This window comes from Chinchilla lanigera, unplaced genomic scaffold (assembly GCF_000276665.1).
Source record: "Chinchilla lanigera isolate Chin_1 unplaced genomic scaffold, ChiLan1.0 scaffold00022, whole genome shotgun sequence".
NCBI classification, from domain to species: domain Eukaryota; kingdom Metazoa; phylum Chordata; class Mammalia; order Rodentia; family Chinchillidae; genus Chinchilla; species Chinchilla lanigera.
Window position 1 is genome coordinate 8,085,548 of NW_004955423.1, and position 17,733 is coordinate 8,103,280.

The following is a 17,733-nucleotide window of genomic DNA, read 5'->3' on the forward strand; positions in this document are numbered from 1 at the left end:
TTAACAGTGGTAGCAGATGAATGCAGTCGTCAAGTTCTTCTTGGGGCCCCGAGAATCAGACTAAGGGTCTGTTTCTCTTAGTGCTGCAGCAAAAGCAGCTGCTTTTTCTTGGTCTCTTTGCTTTCTCTCTTTGGCCTCTTCCTTGTCATGGCTATAGAATACTGAGGAGGCAGTTATTAACATCTCAAGTGAGCCATCTGGGGCAAAAGCCATTTTTTGTAGCTTTTTCTCTCCAGGCTCCCAGCGCACTGGGACCCCACAACCACTTAGTGTCCTCTCCCCAACCGTCAGCACAGGCAGCAGAAATCTTGGTGCAGACCTCTTTGGAGCTCCACACACTCCTCCAATGGCAGACTGTACTGTCAGGGATCTCCCTGGGATGTCCAGATACCTTAGCACTGAGAATGAATTTTAATTCTTGGAAATTGAGCAGTCTTATATTTTATCTTGAAATTTTATGTGATTTCATTCCTATTTTAATCAAATCTGAATCTCATATAGAATTTAATATGAGAAAAGTAGTGAATTCACCAGCTTTTCTTTTGAAAACAAGGATGCCCTTAGAGAACTAACCTGACTTCTACACTTTCAGCTCTTGAGAGCATTGCAAGCACTGTCTAGTTTCAGGCTTTGTGCTCACTTCTCTTCCTTCTCACCTCCTCTCCAGCCCTGACTTCACATTTTTAATATGAATATCAGAAACTGGCTTCCAAAATACTAAATCTACGTCCTCAAAGCTTTAAAGAATTACAACAATTTAGGAACTTAGGTATCAGCCAGGAGATGAGCAAGAGTATAAAAAAGAAAAATTAATGATTAAGATCAACTGTAAATTTGGTTAACAAGTAATGAGTACTTTCTCCATGCCAGGCGCTGTGCTCATCACTTTACATATATTGTCTATTTAATCCTCACAGCGACTCTGTAAAAATGTTAGTATTTCTTATGGCTTAGGTCTAGAATGTTCCCCGAAAGCCTCATGTGTTCAGGGTAGGACTTTTGGAAGATGATTGGATTCTAGGGGTCTATAGCTGACTTGCTATTAGGAGGAGACTGTTGGTTGGAGGAGGGACCTGGAATGATGCAGCTCTGTTCCCGGTGCCTCCCTTCTCTCCCTCTGCTTCCTGATTGCAATGAGATAAGCATGTTTCTTCCACCAGAACCTTCCACCTTGCCCTTCCTGCTTCAGCGCCACCCAGCCATAGACTAAAACCCCTAAAATCCACAAGGCCAAATAAACTTCTCCTCCTTTAAGTTTGGGTGTTGGGCATTGTGCTCCAGTTTTGAGAAAGTGATTAAGACAGTATTGCTACTGTTACAGTTATTATTATTATTTAATTGATGAGAAAATATGTTTAGTGAGATTAAGCAGCAAAGATTAAACCTAGGTGTTTCTTAATTATTAAATCAGACCATTTACAGTATCAAGGAGGAACTTGCAGAGACATTTCTAGGACTCTGGTTATTTATAAAAGCATTTCCTCATGTACAGGTCTCCACTTGAATCAAGCTTTATTGCCCTGTCTCATAGACTTTTTTTCTTGATTTGGCAACTTAACTCATTAATTTGTTTATATATCTAATAGAAGGAGTAAATATATGTTATATCCATACCCATTTTATTAAAATAGGTTTCACAGTGATGATGGTTGTAAAGTAAGTCTGTGAAAAGTTATTGTAACTTTGACTTCACGTATTGAATGCTGTTTGCTTACCAAATTCCTGTTCTTTTTTTACATTATATCTACTGAGTTAATCTTTAAACTTAATTTTCTCCTATTCTCCTTTTAGGGTCAACCAGGTGACCAAGGATCCCAGGGATCATCTGGCCCTCCAGGACCAGAGGTAAAATATTGATAGAAAGATAATAAATTTGAAATCAAAATGATAGGAATTAAACTTCTCTGGTAAAGCATGATTTTAGGTAGTATGTTAAGAAAGACTCTTTTGTAACTATAGTGGTAACCCCTGTAATCCCAAATTCTTGGGAGGCTGAAGTAGAGGGATCACAGGTTTGAGTGCAGACTAACAGATCTTGTCTCAAAACAAAGAAGAGGGTAAGGATGCAGCTCAGTGGTAGCGCAGTTGCCTACCATACATATGGCCTTGACTGCTATCTCCAGTGCTGCAAAAAGTAAAATAAAAAGGAAGGATTTTATTTAAAGTGCATCTGTGTAAATAGTTTGGGCTAAATTTTCTCCACTGTGTCAGGAGGTATACAACTGTGATCAGTGATGCTAAGGAAATAGAAAGTTGAGGATCCCATACCTGAAGTACTCAGGTCAGAGATGCTTTGTAATTTGTTTTCAGATTTTGGAACTCACATAATCATAATGAGATATCATGGGATATCTCATGGGAAGCATATCTAACATGAAAGTAATTTCTATTTCATGTTTGTGTCATACATACAGCCTGAAGTTAACTTCCTACAACATTTTTAGTGCACCTGCATTGTAACTGTGACATCATAGGAAGCAGGTGTGGATTTTCTACTTGTAGTGTTATGCCAACTCTCAAAACATTTTGGATTTTGGAACATTTCTTATTTCATATTTTTAGATGAAGAGTGGTGACCTGTAATAGCTACAGTTTCATCCTGATGAGATCATTACTGATGTACTTGTTCTCCACAGCAATTATTAGTAACACGTGTTTAGGGCTTGAACATAAATTTTAGGATATAAGCGACACTGAAATATTAATGGAGAATTCTTTCAATTCTTGTTATGTGCACATGTCACTTGGATTTTATATTGTAAAACAAATAGAATTAACTCTTCAGTATATATATCACATTTGCTTCTATAGGTCCTAAAAATTTTGACCGGGGTTTTATGCTTGCTATAGGGCAGCTTCTTTTTCTGAAGATATACATAGATCATAAGCTCCTGAGGTGAAATATTTGGATTATTTTGAATCATATTACCATATATTATATGAGAGAAAGCTTCTGAAGCTCAGCCTAGTTCTAGAAATGCAACCAAAAATGTGTGTATATATTTCTATACACAGTCACACTCACATATAAATATACATACACGTCTCATTCAGAGTCCTACATGCAGCAGCAAAGCTGACTACATGAATTTAACTTCAGAACAAATAAATCAGAAGAATAACATCCCCACAGTGACATAAAAGTAGGCAGATATTCTAGGGAGTATCTCCCTCTCTTTGTAAAATACAAGATTCATTTCTTATCTCACAGCTTTCTTTCAGTATTGCCTATTACTTTAGGAGATTACTATTCGTACATTTTTAAATTTTTATTTTAAAGAAAATAATACAAAAAAAGAACAATAGCACACTGCAAACAAAACAACACAAGAACATTAAAAACGATATGGGGTTTCAAACCAAATGATAGGGATTAACAGTTGTTGTTATATTACATATTATTATCTTCAATGAAGTTGCTCAGATTACCAGATGTAAGAATAGAAGATTGATCAAATCATTAAAGGGAATAAGAAAATAATAATTTAAAAGAACATTAGAGACAGTACATAGTTTCACTAGACAGGACTGTAGCAATTCACCAATGGCTGTTATACTGCAAATTGTTGATTTAAAAACATTCTATAGCGATACTTCAGAAATATTTTCAAAAACTACATTGTACTTAATTTTCTTGATAGAGAAGTAATTGGATATAAAACTTGTATATTTATATATCATTCTGAATAGGAAATTGTGTTCAGTAACTAAACTTCAGATTAATAAAAGTTCATCTCTCTGTAAGAGGCTTCATTCTTTTATTTTAATCATTTTAATGAACTTTTCTGCAACAAATATTTGTCTTCTCACACTGAGTGTATGGAATCCATTTTAACTTTCATTATCTCTAAAGATCTTAATTATGACTGTGAATGTTGTAACTGCAGTTACGAGTCATTTACCCCCTAGGAAGGGCTTATTATTATTATGGTATTCGATCATTTTCTGCTTTTTCATAAGGCTTGATTAAAGGATGTACGACCAATATTTTCAACTACTCTTTGTTCTTCTAGGCATGTTTCTTTTTTCTGTTGCCTTTTACATTTTATGATTTTCCCTGTACATTCAATACATTGTCTTTGATTTCTGCACTACAAATAAAAGGTCCTAAGCCCCAGTCTTGCAAGACCATATTCTTTCTTCCTCTTCACCAGCATTAAATTTTTTTCATGGACCTGAAGAAGTAACCTATACTCTCTCATACACTGGTACAAGAAAATGAGGCTTAATCCAAAGATCATAACTTCTAGTTGATAAAATGATAATATATAGGCAGTATTTTTATCCCAGTTCTTCTGAACCTTAAGCCTTTAATAAAATTATAGAGTCAATCACTTAAACTAGTATTTTTGATAGGAAATCCAAACTAAAATGCTTCTACTTATATGGAAGATGCATTCACTCATGTACAAGATCTTTTAATTTAGACTTTATCCTGTAGGCAATAGCAAAAGTGTTCTAATTATGAGATTGGGATTATGGGCATTACTGTACTTTATAAGGTATATGTGTGATATGTCTCATAAGGGAGGCTTATAAAGGCAGAGAGAGGTAGAGGTGATAAGGAGACAAATTATCCTACTTAGAAGGATAATGTTATATAGCAGAGAATTAATGGTGAGGTTTTCTGTGACCAGAGAGTAAAAGATGCTTCAAGAGAGAATTAGAAAATATAACTCACAGCACTTAACTATTCAGATCAGCTTGTTAAGTTTGAGTGAGAGGGGAGATAAAACAATTATGATATTTTTTGCTTGAATTATGTAGATCACCATCTAAAACATAAAACAAAGTAGAAAGAGGAAATTCAGGGTGTTTGGAAATAGTCCCCTAGATTTTTATCTTTTGGGACTGAAACTCTTGTAGGGCATACAAAAATTAATCTATTAAATATATAAAAACCGTAAACCCAAAGCTTAGATGAGAAGAGTGGACTACAGCTACATATTGAAACAGTCATCCACGTAGCAGTATTAGATGGAGCAGTTGTAACAGATGAAAGCATTTAAGGAAGATTTATGACACAACGTTTATAGTACTACACTTGATACCCCCAGAACACTACATTCTTTGTCTACAGTGTAATTAAGTTTTAAGTTAATGAAAGGGCAATAAAATAAATCTTGATAATTGAAAAACGTATTACTAAGCAACAATCAGAAGAAGAAAAAAATCAGTATGGAAATTAGAAGAATTTTAGAATTGAATTGATTCTGAACAAATCACAGCAGCTACACTTACAGTCACATTCACTGACAAATATATTTCTCTGAGAAGCAAAGGAGATTTTTTTAAATGAGTCATGTAGAGTATGCTGTAGGGATTTTTTCAAAAAGGTTAAGTTAAAAGAAGTCAAATAAAGTAGGTTCCTTATATATAAGCAGAAGACTACGTCCCCAAAACAACAGTAATGTAGAGGAGAAAAGAGCTTCAGAAATTCTAAGAAAAAATAAGGTAGTGCCCAGGGACCTATAAAATAATTTCTGAGTTGTCTCAAGGTCAAAACTTTAAAAACTTTTGCCTAAATAGAGTCAATGAAGTCCTGTACATTTTGTAGGAAGTGGATTGAAGATTTGAATTCAAATTTCCTACTTTACAAAGCAATGACCTATGGTAAGTTATATGATTCTCCTCTCCCTTGGGTAAAAACATATTCATTGTTCAAAAGGAGACAAAAAACCTATCATATTAAGGCTGCATCATTTCCATTTGCAGTATAGACTGACTTCATAGTTCAAAAGTATCATTCAGTCTGAGTAATTCTATTAGGGGCCAAAATGATGAGATAGACCTAGGTATATAATTCCATGACAGCCTTTGTTAATTATTAGGCAGTAAAGGGTTTAATATCTGAAAATTAAAGTTATTTTACAGTTCATATATTCTGAATGAAAATTGAGACACTAGCTCAATTATCTTGAGGAAATTAAATTCTCTTGGCATTTCCTTGCCCATGAAATGGAAATATTAATAGTACCAACCTCATAAAGTTGCTGTACTATGCACATTAAAGCATGTAAAATGTTTTAGTGTCTGGTTGATAAGTACTACCTGCTGCCACCACCACCAGCACCATAAAAGATAGAAGGAACTGTCTAGACCCAACTCAAAAGAAAAAAGCCTCGCTGGTTCAAGTAACTAGAATAAATAAAGTGGAAAATGGTATACAGTGAAATTACAAAATATGCAGTGGGTGTATTGTGTAGACATATAGACTTTCACAGAAGATAAAAAGTAGTTGGGATTTTGTTCTAGGTCTAGGAGGAACCCATCAGAGACTTTAATCACAGCTGTTCCTGATCTTAGCTATTTATACTTTTAGAGAGTTGCTTTGGCTCTCATGTGGACATGAGAAAATGGAAGAAAGAGTGGTGAAAACAGGGAGATGATAGAAGGAGACTGTTTTGGTATCTGGGCACACTTCATATCTAGCAGTAGGTTGTGGGAGTACAGAAAGAGTTTTCTGACAAATATAATTTAAATTTGCAAGAATAAAGTGATGCCCATTATAAAATTATGATTTTCAACCTTTGCTGGTTATCATTATCATCTGAAGAACTTAAGATACAGATGCCCGGGGCCAGTTCCATCAGAATATCCTGGGGGATGCTGTAAGAGTTACACAGAGCAATGATTAAAAAAAAAAAATCTTTTTGTTCTTGATGACAGAGGACCTTTTTCCAAAAGAATGAAAGTTTTTTCAAACCAGAAAGATATAACATTACAGAACAATTCTCCACTCTCTGACTAAAAATAGTTGTCTGATTCTGTAGTTTAGTAACCTTAGAACATTACTACTACCACTTACTGCAGTACAGCATGGCACAGAGATAGCATTCTACAAATGTTTTAAATATAAAGGAAGAAGACAAAGACTAATAAGATTTGTTATGGAATTTTTCCAGTTAGCATTTAATTTGCACAAGCACTGGAGCAGATAAGGAAGCCAGATGAACAGCCTTTGAAGTCCAGGGTAAATGGACCCAAAAGCAGAAGTTATATAGTACCGAGGATATGTGGAAAAGCTTGAATCAAGGTTGGGAGAAAGCAAGCAACTAAGAATACAGTCTAACAGAATAAAAAAAGTTATCTGAGTGAGCCCAAATTTATCTATCAATTTCACTGATGTTTTATAGTTATAAAATACTTCTACTCCACTTGAAAGGTTGTTCATGCACAAGTACCATATTGGTTTAATGATGAAAGGTTTACAGTATATTTACTATCTGGAAAATCTGTAAGTCCTCTTAGCTTTTCCTTTTCAGTGTTTTCTTGGCTATATTTGAATCTTGTTTTTCGATATAAATGGTAGCATTACTCTAGATTCATTAAAAATATTGTGTTTTTTTATTAATTTCAATTTATGAGGTAAGAAGGTGTTAATATCTTTACAATGTTGCATCATCTCTCCAAGAACAATAGATGTCCTCTATTTGTTCAGCCTGCTTTTATGTTTTTCAGGAATATTTTTAAATTCTCCTGATTATAGGTTTTGCTTATTTCTTGTTAAATCTGTTCCCATTTTTTTGTTTTTGTTGCTATTTTAAATGTTGTTTCCTCTACCACAATACTCTTGTAAGTTTTCATGTATATAAATTGTTGATTGCTCAGTGTTAACTTTATAACTTGCTTTTCCTTGCAGTTAGTTTTACCATTAATGATCTAGACTTTTCTTGCTATGATATCATAACTTTCAAATACAGATCACTTTTGTTTTTTCCCACTTTTACCTCTGATTCAATTCTCAGTAATTTCACTGCAATAATTCTGGTATAATGTTAAAAAGTTGGTGGTAGAGAAAAAACTTGCCTTATTCCTAATTTTAGTGGAATTGTTATATTTTGTCAAAAAATATAAGGAGTTAAATATATTTTCAACATCTATAGAAATAATTATATTTTTCTTTTTAGATCTCCATGCATATATATATTTAAAGTCATCTTGTACCACTTTCTCTTTAAATATTGCCATAAGCTACACTGGGTCTTTTTTTAACCCCTTATGTTCCCAATGCTATAGGATATTCTGGATTGAATGCCGGAGTAACAGGGCTGATTGTCACATATCCTGGGCTGTGTTCTATTTAAAGCTACCAGCCTGCAGTTTTATTCAGCTACAGTAGTATTCCTAGGCATAAAAAATTTTGCTCCCAAGACTCAAAAAGACCTGTCCTTCTTGTGAGGGGAATGTAGAACACTTTATACTTGCTTTTTATTTTTTACCTTCAGAGGGAGTATTCCAGTACATTGTTGGCCACTGAGATCCTAAAATTCAGAGAAGCATCCATCCATGATTCTTTCTAGGGTGTATTCGCATCAGCTGCAATGGATGCATCATGCCAAGTCTTCCTTCAACTACCCGTCTCTTGCTCATCCTGTTCAGTCAGCACAGCATTATGTATTTAGTGGATTGCAGTGATGCTGTGCAGCATGCCCTGAAGGTCCAGAGCTCTTCAAACTATATTATTATGATGGAGGCAGGAGAATACAGGAAAGCTGTAAGCGATTATTGTCTATCCCACATGAAGGAACTTTGTATTTTTTTTAATTATAAGGGAAAAGAGTCTATTTTCCAAATCAGTGACTACACACCACATATGGGAAGTCTTACTAATCTGCTTGTAGCAAAGATACTACATTTCACACAGCAGTTGCAAGTGAGCCTATGGTAGTACACAACCATTCTCCAGACTCTCTGATTTCTTCAGGGACTTTCTTGGTGAATTCAACAATGGTTTGATGTGAACCACCACCCCTACGTCTTTTAAGTGATTAATGATGGTACAAATCTCTAAGCATTCGGAGGCTTCGCTAGCCATTTTCAAACCTTCCCAAACACTTCTTGCCAAACATTTCTGAAAGTTTCTTGTCCACATGGTCAGATATAATCACAGCAATGGTCTCACTCCCAGTATGCATATCTGCCTGAGTCACTTTCCCATCGTGGGATAAAACACCTAACATCTTCAGCTTAAAGGAGAAGAGGGAGTGTGAGTAGGAGCTATGAGTGATTGGCTGATTCTAAGAACTCAAGGTTCCACATAACTCTGAAACCATTGGACCTTTTTAGGCTTTCCTGAGATAATTCAATTTTAACTATTCATTTTCAATTGACTTTTGAGGGACATCTATTATATGTCAATCACTAAAAAATGCTAAACTGAATTTATATCTTGGCTTCAAAAAAGCTTATATTCATAAATCAATGTTCAATTTATACTATGCCAAAGTCTCCTCCGCCTTTGTGTTTTCCCCAGGCATTTGTTTTGATTAGGTTTGACAAAATAAAATCAAAGATCAAATCATTCCTTTAAAGTCTAGAATCAGTGCATTCCTTATAGAAAATGGCAGATAGTCAAAGAATGTCTTTCGTAAGACTCCTGTTCTCTTTTTCCTACATGTTTCTTTCCTCTTTGGGTCATGAGTTCTTGTCAATCTCAAATAATCAGTGTGCTTCTTTCTTTCTTTTATCTGCCATTCTAACAAAGCCTATTTTTAGAGAAAGACCGGATTAAATATATTTTATTCTCAGCAGTAAAACTACAACGTATTTCTCTTGCAAAGATATTTACATTTCAACACCTAAAAGAGTGCAGTAAGTCTCTAATAATAGAATTTATGGTGTAATTTGTTAAACAGGGATGAATTTATGGATGATTGGAAACTTTGATACTCTTCAAGTTATTCATACCATGCAGATGATCATCCAGTTAAACAACAAAACAAGACAGGATTGGCCAACATTTCTTGCTAGTATCTTTTAGTCAAGAAGTTCAGATTTTCCTAACAACTGGCAAAAGCAAATACTCAAAAGTTTTGTCGTAAATGTTCAATATTTGCCATTGACATTGAAGAGAACTACCCAGTATTAATGTCATCTGAATAAATATCACTTCAAGCAACAAAGTTTTTTCCTATTCTCATTTTACTTATTCTAAGCAAATTATTAAATTTTTGTAAAAATGAAGCACATGTATGTGTACATTTAGGCCCTCACAGAGTTGTAAGTATTAGAGGTGTCCCAAGATAAAACATCCCTTGCTCTAGGTTCTTTTCCTACTGATTCTTTTTTTGCTTTTGATAAAAACACAAAAAACACTGTACAGGAAATTTTCCTATTTCTTTAAGCAAATAGTATCAGTTTTGAGAATTAATCCCACACAAACTGCCAGTTTTGGCAAAAGCTCACCTTGTAATATAGTAGCAAGATAGTTAGAATGTTGTTTCAGCTGTTAACTCCCCAGGGCTACGAAGATTGCCAAGTATTTGAATTTTGGATGATGTTCCTATAAATGGGGCTTGTTGTTTATCACAAAAGTGATTCAAGACCACTAATCACAGAAATGCCTGAAGTGGCAAAGTAGTAAGGTTCCCTTTCTGCATCAGGGTGGTCTTCATTAGAGACCAAGACTGACGCTATTGTGGAGAGTCTGTTCATATCCTTCAGTCATGCTTCTAAATTTCCATGTTAGCGCTTCAGTGGACCTGACTGGAATAAGTCCGCGTGTGGTTAGTTGTATTAGTTGATTAGTAGTCGATGTTAATGGATTGCTTTCAATTAAACCAGTTACTTCTTTGTTAACTTAATGACTTGGATTTGGTTCAGCAATTTTGAATTTTTAGTTATCATTCAAAAAATCATGCAGAACATACGTGTGATTTCATCAGTCAGTAAAAATTATTTGCATTTCTGTTATTTACTGTGTCCAGTAAATGCTGTAGAATACATTGTAAAATAAGATATTATCCATAATTTGAGAAAATATACAGTTTACTTGGGAAAAATAAAATATATAAACTGTTAGTGGTGAATACATAATGTGAGAAGTAAATATACATTATAGCCCAGTTTTAGCAGCATGAAATTAGCTTGAGGTGGAAGGATTAAAGCAGGGTTCACAGAAAAAATAGACCTTGATTAGACTGTTTATGAATAAATGGCAGGAGACATGAAAGGCATTCCAAGAAGAGTAAATCACATGAGGAAAGTCTAGACACCTAGATAATATGCATGCTAGATTTATAAGCAGTAAAACTGGTTAGCTGATGCCAATATTTTGTCTTGACAAAGAGCAACATGAAAGATTTTAAAGTAGATTGGAAGCTTAGATTTATTCATTCATAAAGTCTCAGATTCACTCTAGGATATATCAGAGGCAGCATATTCAATAGTTAGGTTGACTTGATAACACAGTTCTTGTGGAAAAATATAGGACCTGCCCTATTCACTCTCAAGTAAATCAACAAAAGTTCTATGGATTTGTTCTGGGTTTTTTTCCACAGTCGTGACACATTCCCATCCTTTCATACTTGGTATAAGGATGAATCTTTGTAACTATTACTAAAAGACATGGAGTTTTCTGCCTCCCTAGAGCAAATGTTATGGTAGTGTGAATTATTCTAGTGGAGCTGACCTCACACTGCTCACCAGATTGATAAGGACATCTTTCTGCCCAAAGGAGAGTCAGCAACAGTGGGGGAAGCTGAATTTGAACCTGAATTCACCTCATGAACTCCTCATAATCCAGTTATAGGAAGCCATGTCTTTATCATTATCCCATCTTTATCTTAGGTTTATCCTACTAGATTTCATCCTGTTTGAAAGCCGATGCGTTAGCCAGACAGTTTCAAAGAATCTTGTAAAACACTGAGACATATATAGAGACAGTTTATTACTCTCAGCAGTGACAGTTTCCAGAGTTGTCACCAGTTTTGCACTGATTCACTGAGTCACACTTCCCACAGGATGACGAGAAGAGAACTGGTCAACACTTGCACATGTGGTGGGTTTCGTTACATTAAAGGAAGTTTGAGTTTAGGGAAACTGAATCTATGTAATGGGCAGTCATAAAAGCTATGTTTCAGAATGAGGCATTATTTTTCTGATCTTACACAGTAAACATTCCTTCTTCTTCCTACAGAGAACTACATTTCCATCATTGTTGTACAAAAATCCCTGAAAAGATAGATCAGAACTATGGATAGCACCTTGTTTGTACCATGTGCAGAAGTGTGAATGACCAACGATAAATGATTGCCCACTGACAGGTTAAGTTAAGTGCTGGAAGTATAAAGATAGTTAAGATAAGTTCATTTTCACCTTAAGCTTACATTTTATTTCAATTGAGAAACATGCTTTTAATTATAATATAGTGTGATAAGTGCTATAGGAATATAAAGGAACAAGTTTCTGATTCAGACCAGGGCAAATCATGAAAGACTTTTTAGAGCATATGATCTTTGAGTTGGTAACAAATTTCATGATAGAGGAACTTGGAGAAGGAAGGTAAAGATTTCCTAGAAACATATATGCTTGATCAGTGACTTGAAAAAATAATATTTGTCAAATAGAGATAGAGGGCAAGGCCATTCCAGCAAAAAGGAACAGGATTTGTAAAAGTACAGATAAATGAAGAAACTGGGTGTATTTAAAACTGCACATACTTTAGTCAGATCTGTTTCACCCACAAGTGACAGAAACCTAACTCAGTTTTAAGCAAACTCTTATGATTGGTTGATGCAGTCAACAAGTCCAGTAGCTCATATCCCTAGAAGTTCAACTGGATATAGGAATTCAGTGAATACAATCAAGACGTTCTCCAACTCTCTGGTTACTTATTATCTCTGCTGTGTTTGTTCATAGGAATTCATTGTAAGAAGGTTGTTATTGGTAACTCTGGGCTTGTATTGGTTTCACAGTTAACAGTCTTAGCAAAAGAAAAAAAGCTTTTTCCTTTACAGTTCTATGCAAAAATTCTTAGTAGTAGTCCAGCTAATCTGCACTTGGTCTCCTGATCATACTAGCCTTGGCACTATAATATGTAACTGGGAGGTGTGGATCATTTTCCTACTTCTGGACTTCAGTTGGAACTGCCACGGGATGGGATCAGAACATGTAACTAGGAGATACGGGTCATTTTTGTATCTCTAGACTGGAGTGAAGACCATCAAATGATCTCAAAGGGAAGAAGAGCCATTCTCCAAAAAGACTGCTAACAGCTTTTAAGAATGCTCACTACTTTCCATGTCTGTAGTGTCCAATATCTACATATGCCCACCTTCCATATTAGACAGCTTTTAACTGTCTGAGTCTAACCTAATGGTGCTCACTACAAGCTGAAAATACAGTCTCTCCTCTCCAAAGGAAGATAACCCCATGTATGGCCAGTTATTGCTTATAGATTCAAGAGCAGATTCTCTGGCTAAGGTACATTGTTTTCAGAGAAACCTAAACATATATCTACATCTCAACAAACCAGCATACATATTTTACAAAGCAAACACGACGTCCTACTTGAAGAAAGATAGAATTCAAGGCAACGGAGAATAGCCACTGGCCCATACGTGTATATCTACAATAAAAGTAAGCCACAGACACACACCAGTTCCTCAGAAAGCTATAAATTTACTTCGTCAATCATTTAACTTTCTGCCACAAGTATACACACACAGGAAAAGAGAAAATGAGAGATAATCCTAAGAATATTACTCTGTAAAGCTAAGGAATTTTTTTGTTCTCTAGAGTATGTTTAGTACCAAGAACGGTGCCTCACATACTGTATGTTAAATGGATGAACTGATATATTTTAAGACATTCACAAGAATGCTGAATTATATAGAAGAATGGACAGATACATAGATATATAGTAAGTATCTAAATTTATATTTATCTGAACACATCCATAAAATAATGATTGTGATAATACTTCACAAACAATCTGAACTTCACTGATTTTTACTGAAGACAAGGTCAGTAAATAAATACTATTTTTTCCCTCTAAAGATTCTGAAATCTTTATAAACTATTACCTACAATAATAAAACAATAAAAACACTAATTATATGAAACAACCAATTCCACTTATTCCTTTTTATCTTTTTTGAGTTATAATGTAATGATTTTGATATATATATAAATCATGAAACCATCACTAAAATCAAGGTAGTGAGCATATACATCAAACTCGCAAATTTCCTTGTTCACCTTTGCAGTTCTTTTCTGTTATTGAAACTTAACATTCATTTTTTGTATCTCTTCCCACTTTCTCCTTTACCTACTGTAAGTTATCTACTACACAAGTAACTTATCCAAATCTAACTATCAAATAATGGTCAGAGCAGTTTGTTTTGAATTATAAGTTTAGCATAGTTTTATGTGCTTTTAGAAGAACAAATGTGGGCTTTCCAACTTTGTAGGTTCCTTTACCACTGATTTCAAAAATATCATAATGCTATTGAAACAAAGTTTCATTTGGAACATAGAGTATGTGTTGTGCCACAAAGAATTTTACTGTCTTTGTTGTTTTGAAACGTTTCACTGCTGAGCTTTTAGGATGCTACACATATGGAATTCAGCTGTGCTATATTTTCTGCTCAAATATATGGAATTACTAAAGGAAAATATGAATTGAAATAATCAATTGCAAAAATTTTCTACAGTATCATAATGAAAACAATCTGTTTTTGATGGCTTTTTAGATCTAAAACAGCAAAAGAGAATGAAACAGAGCCAGATACCTAGATGGATTCCTTAGCTTGATTTTTTTTTTCCAGAAGCTCATATTTTCTCTCTGCGGTTTTCTCAGAAGACAGAACAGCTCCTCCATGTGCAATTTGCATGCTGCCTTGTGCTAGAGTTTAGTTTCTATAGCTGACTGGGAAAGTAGATTTATTGCTTTTGCCCTTTTAAATATTGTTGTTGGCATTAACTTTTGGATGGCTATTTTAACTTAGAAAAGATCATTTTAATCTTTTTTTATTACTTTCCTGCTGGGACTTACCATATTAATGACACGACATGTACCTCCACAAATATTAGAGAACTGAATCTTCTGAGTACCTTTTGGGACTCTGTCTCAAACCAAATTCTCCCCTTCCAGCTCCTTTCCCCGTCTGAGCACACTCAGCCCTGTGTAAAGTTGCACTCCTTTCTATAGAAACTGTGATCACTTTTGGGCTTTTCTTTTTTCAGAGAAAGGGCAACATGTTTTGAAAGGATAATTTCTGAAACTGTAAAATTCAAAGATTTACTTCTCCAAATAGAATTCCAATTTATCTATTTGGGCCATCAGGTGTTCATTAAATGTACTCTCTTGTCCCAAAATTAGATTAGGGTTTGCATAGGTTTTTTCTCTTTTTATGACTACTTTTTTCAAGGGCTACATGCATTTTTACTGTTTTTTCAAACCTATACACTTCTCAAAAGACACAGTGAAGCCAAACCAGACAATGCATTGTGTATTGAAAGCACAATAGATATAAAAACCAATGAGGACTGGAAATTTTTCATGAGTTAAATGATCTGTTATATATAAGAACAGAATGTTTTAAAGCTGTTCAGAAGTTTGAATTATAAAAATGTTCTTCATTTTTAAGCTGTTATTGAAACTTAACATTTTTTTACTTCCAAGATAATCCTAAAATCTGAGCTCTGCTGTCTTCATCTGGGGATTAGTTCATTGAATAAATTTTCTAAATGTCTGAAGGTCTCTCTAGGGTCTCTAAAGGTCTCCAAGTCATTAAAAATTGTTGTCTACTACAACCAAATGATTATGTTAAATGCTGAATTCCACTTAACTTTTTTACAGCATTACTGAGGTATAACTGACATACTATATACTGCATATATTTACAGTGTGATAATTTTTCAAATATCTATACCCTATGAAGTCATTATTAAGTCACAATAACTAACGTATTTGTCAAACCCAACAATTTTCTTATCCACCTTATCCCCCCTTCCTTCTATCCCTTCTATTTCTCTTCCCAGGCTATCTCTGATCTGCTATTTTATCACCATAGATAATTTATATTTTCTAAAGTCTTTCTGTAAATGGACTCAAATAATATGCACTGTTTGCTTCAATTAGCATAAGTATTTACTTATTTTTTGATTATTTATCCATTTACCATTTTTAAACTAGAAGCACTATATATTTCAACAGAAAACTGAAGTTTGATTGCTCCTATTGGAAAATTACTAACATGTTCAATGTAAGCCAGAGAGCATTATATATTTACTTTGTTAGGACACTAGCCTCTAAGCTTCTGACTTCTGCCAAATGAAAAAGGTAATATTTTCCTTTTACAATTTCCTAGGAAACTAAGGAAATTTCTAGGGCTTTGGTTCCCGGGTTTTGCTGTAAAAATGCATACGAACTAGTTTTCAGCCTTTAGTGATTAGAAAATAATAAAACTTTGTTTTTACTGGAGAGAATGCTGAATCACTCTTAGTGCAACAAACAGATGTGAAAGATCTGAAAACAGAAGGCACTCTTGCACTTACCATCCTTAAAGTGGCTTCATTTTTCTTTTTCTTGGTAAAAGTCGGTGACCAGATTTCTATTCAGAAGAGATCAGAAGTCAGGCTGCTCTGCATTTTCCTCACTAAGGTATTTTAGTTTTAAATTGTGACAACTTGACTGAGACAGTGAAGCACATTGTAGTAAAAGATATTTTTACTTATCACTATCATTTTAAATTTTAAAAATAAATTAGAGAATATCAGAGTTATGTTTTTACTTTTCTTCTTGTATTGTTTATGCCAATACAGTCTTTAGAAATGAAAACTATAGACTCTGATGACATACTTTTTATCTTTCAAACTGTAACTCTGAAATTTTGCTGCTTGGCAAGGATACCCATATTCTGTAATTTGATTTAAGCAGCAAATTTGAGCATTTAAAATATTCCTTCATAAATATATGTTGTCATTAAAATTCAGTTGATCCAGTTAACTCTGTTTTTTAGATTTTAAAATATATTACTTAAAGGACAAGCTCTCTCCTTGGAAATAACCCAGGTATGAATTTTTAAAATAATGAAAAAGATTTTTAGCCAGGTTTCTAAACTGTCGTATGTGGTAAGGAAATACATTTTTTCCTCTCTTTTTAATAACTGTGCTGATGTGTTTGTGAGATTTTCAGTATAGTTTTTATTTTAAAATATTCAACTTACTTGACTATGAAACCAGATTTGCTGACATCTTTTCTCCTATTCTGTTTTTAGCACTTTGTCTAACATTCCTTTACTGCCATTTTGACTCATTAAATAAGGAACAGAAATTCAAACATAGATTAAATATCCCATATTTAATCAGAATTGCTTAGTAGTTTTTCTTACCATTTTATTGTGAAATAGAACACAGACACAGAAAATTATATACAAGTGTACGTCACACAGAATTATACCACAAATGCCCTTGTAAGTACAATGAAGTTCAAGAGTAGAACTGCCACCTTTCCCTGAAATCTTCACATGTCCCAGCCCAACCACAAGCTCATCTCTCCTGCCCAAAGTAAGCAGTTCTTCGTTGTTTTTCTTTGTAGTTTATCACTTAAGTTTGCAGTCATAAAAATAATAAGTTAGGCCTGTTTATTCACTGTGCCTTTCATTCTGCAAGTGTTCTCTCCATTCCCGTGTCCTCCTTACAGTTATTTGGTGAAGCTCCTCATTCACTCGGCCGAGTTCTCACATTCTGGATTTTGCTAAGAACAGTCTCAGGGTGCATGATTCTCATTTCTGTGTATTTCCTGATTACAGAATCCTGGCCATATTCATGTTTCTTTGTTTTTTTGTAAGACTATAAATGATATTGTGCCCTTTCATTACAAAACGCATACTATCCAATTATCTCTTTTTTGTGATGTTAATAATAGTTCAAATTCAAGGCGAAATCTACTAGACCATTTACAGGATTACAAAATGGAAATCTCTGTATTCTGTCGCTTAGTTA

The 17,733-nt window shown here is 34.3% G+C and overlaps 1 protein-coding gene across 3 annotated transcripts in view; it reads left to right on the plus strand.

Moving 5' to 3' along the window:
• The window catches only part of Col24a1 (collagen, type XXIV, alpha 1), a 301,836-nt gene that overhangs the window by 94,679 nt on the left and 189,424 nt on the right, over positions 1–17,733 (plus strand). For all 3 annotated transcript variants that reach the window (XM_005385132.2, XM_013514569.1, XM_013514570.1), the window contains one exon: positions 1,792–1,845. In XM_005385132.2, coding sequence (XP_005385189.1) covers positions 1,792–1,845 — 54 coding nt within the window. The remainder of the gene's footprint in view (positions 1–1,791; positions 1,846–17,733) is intronic.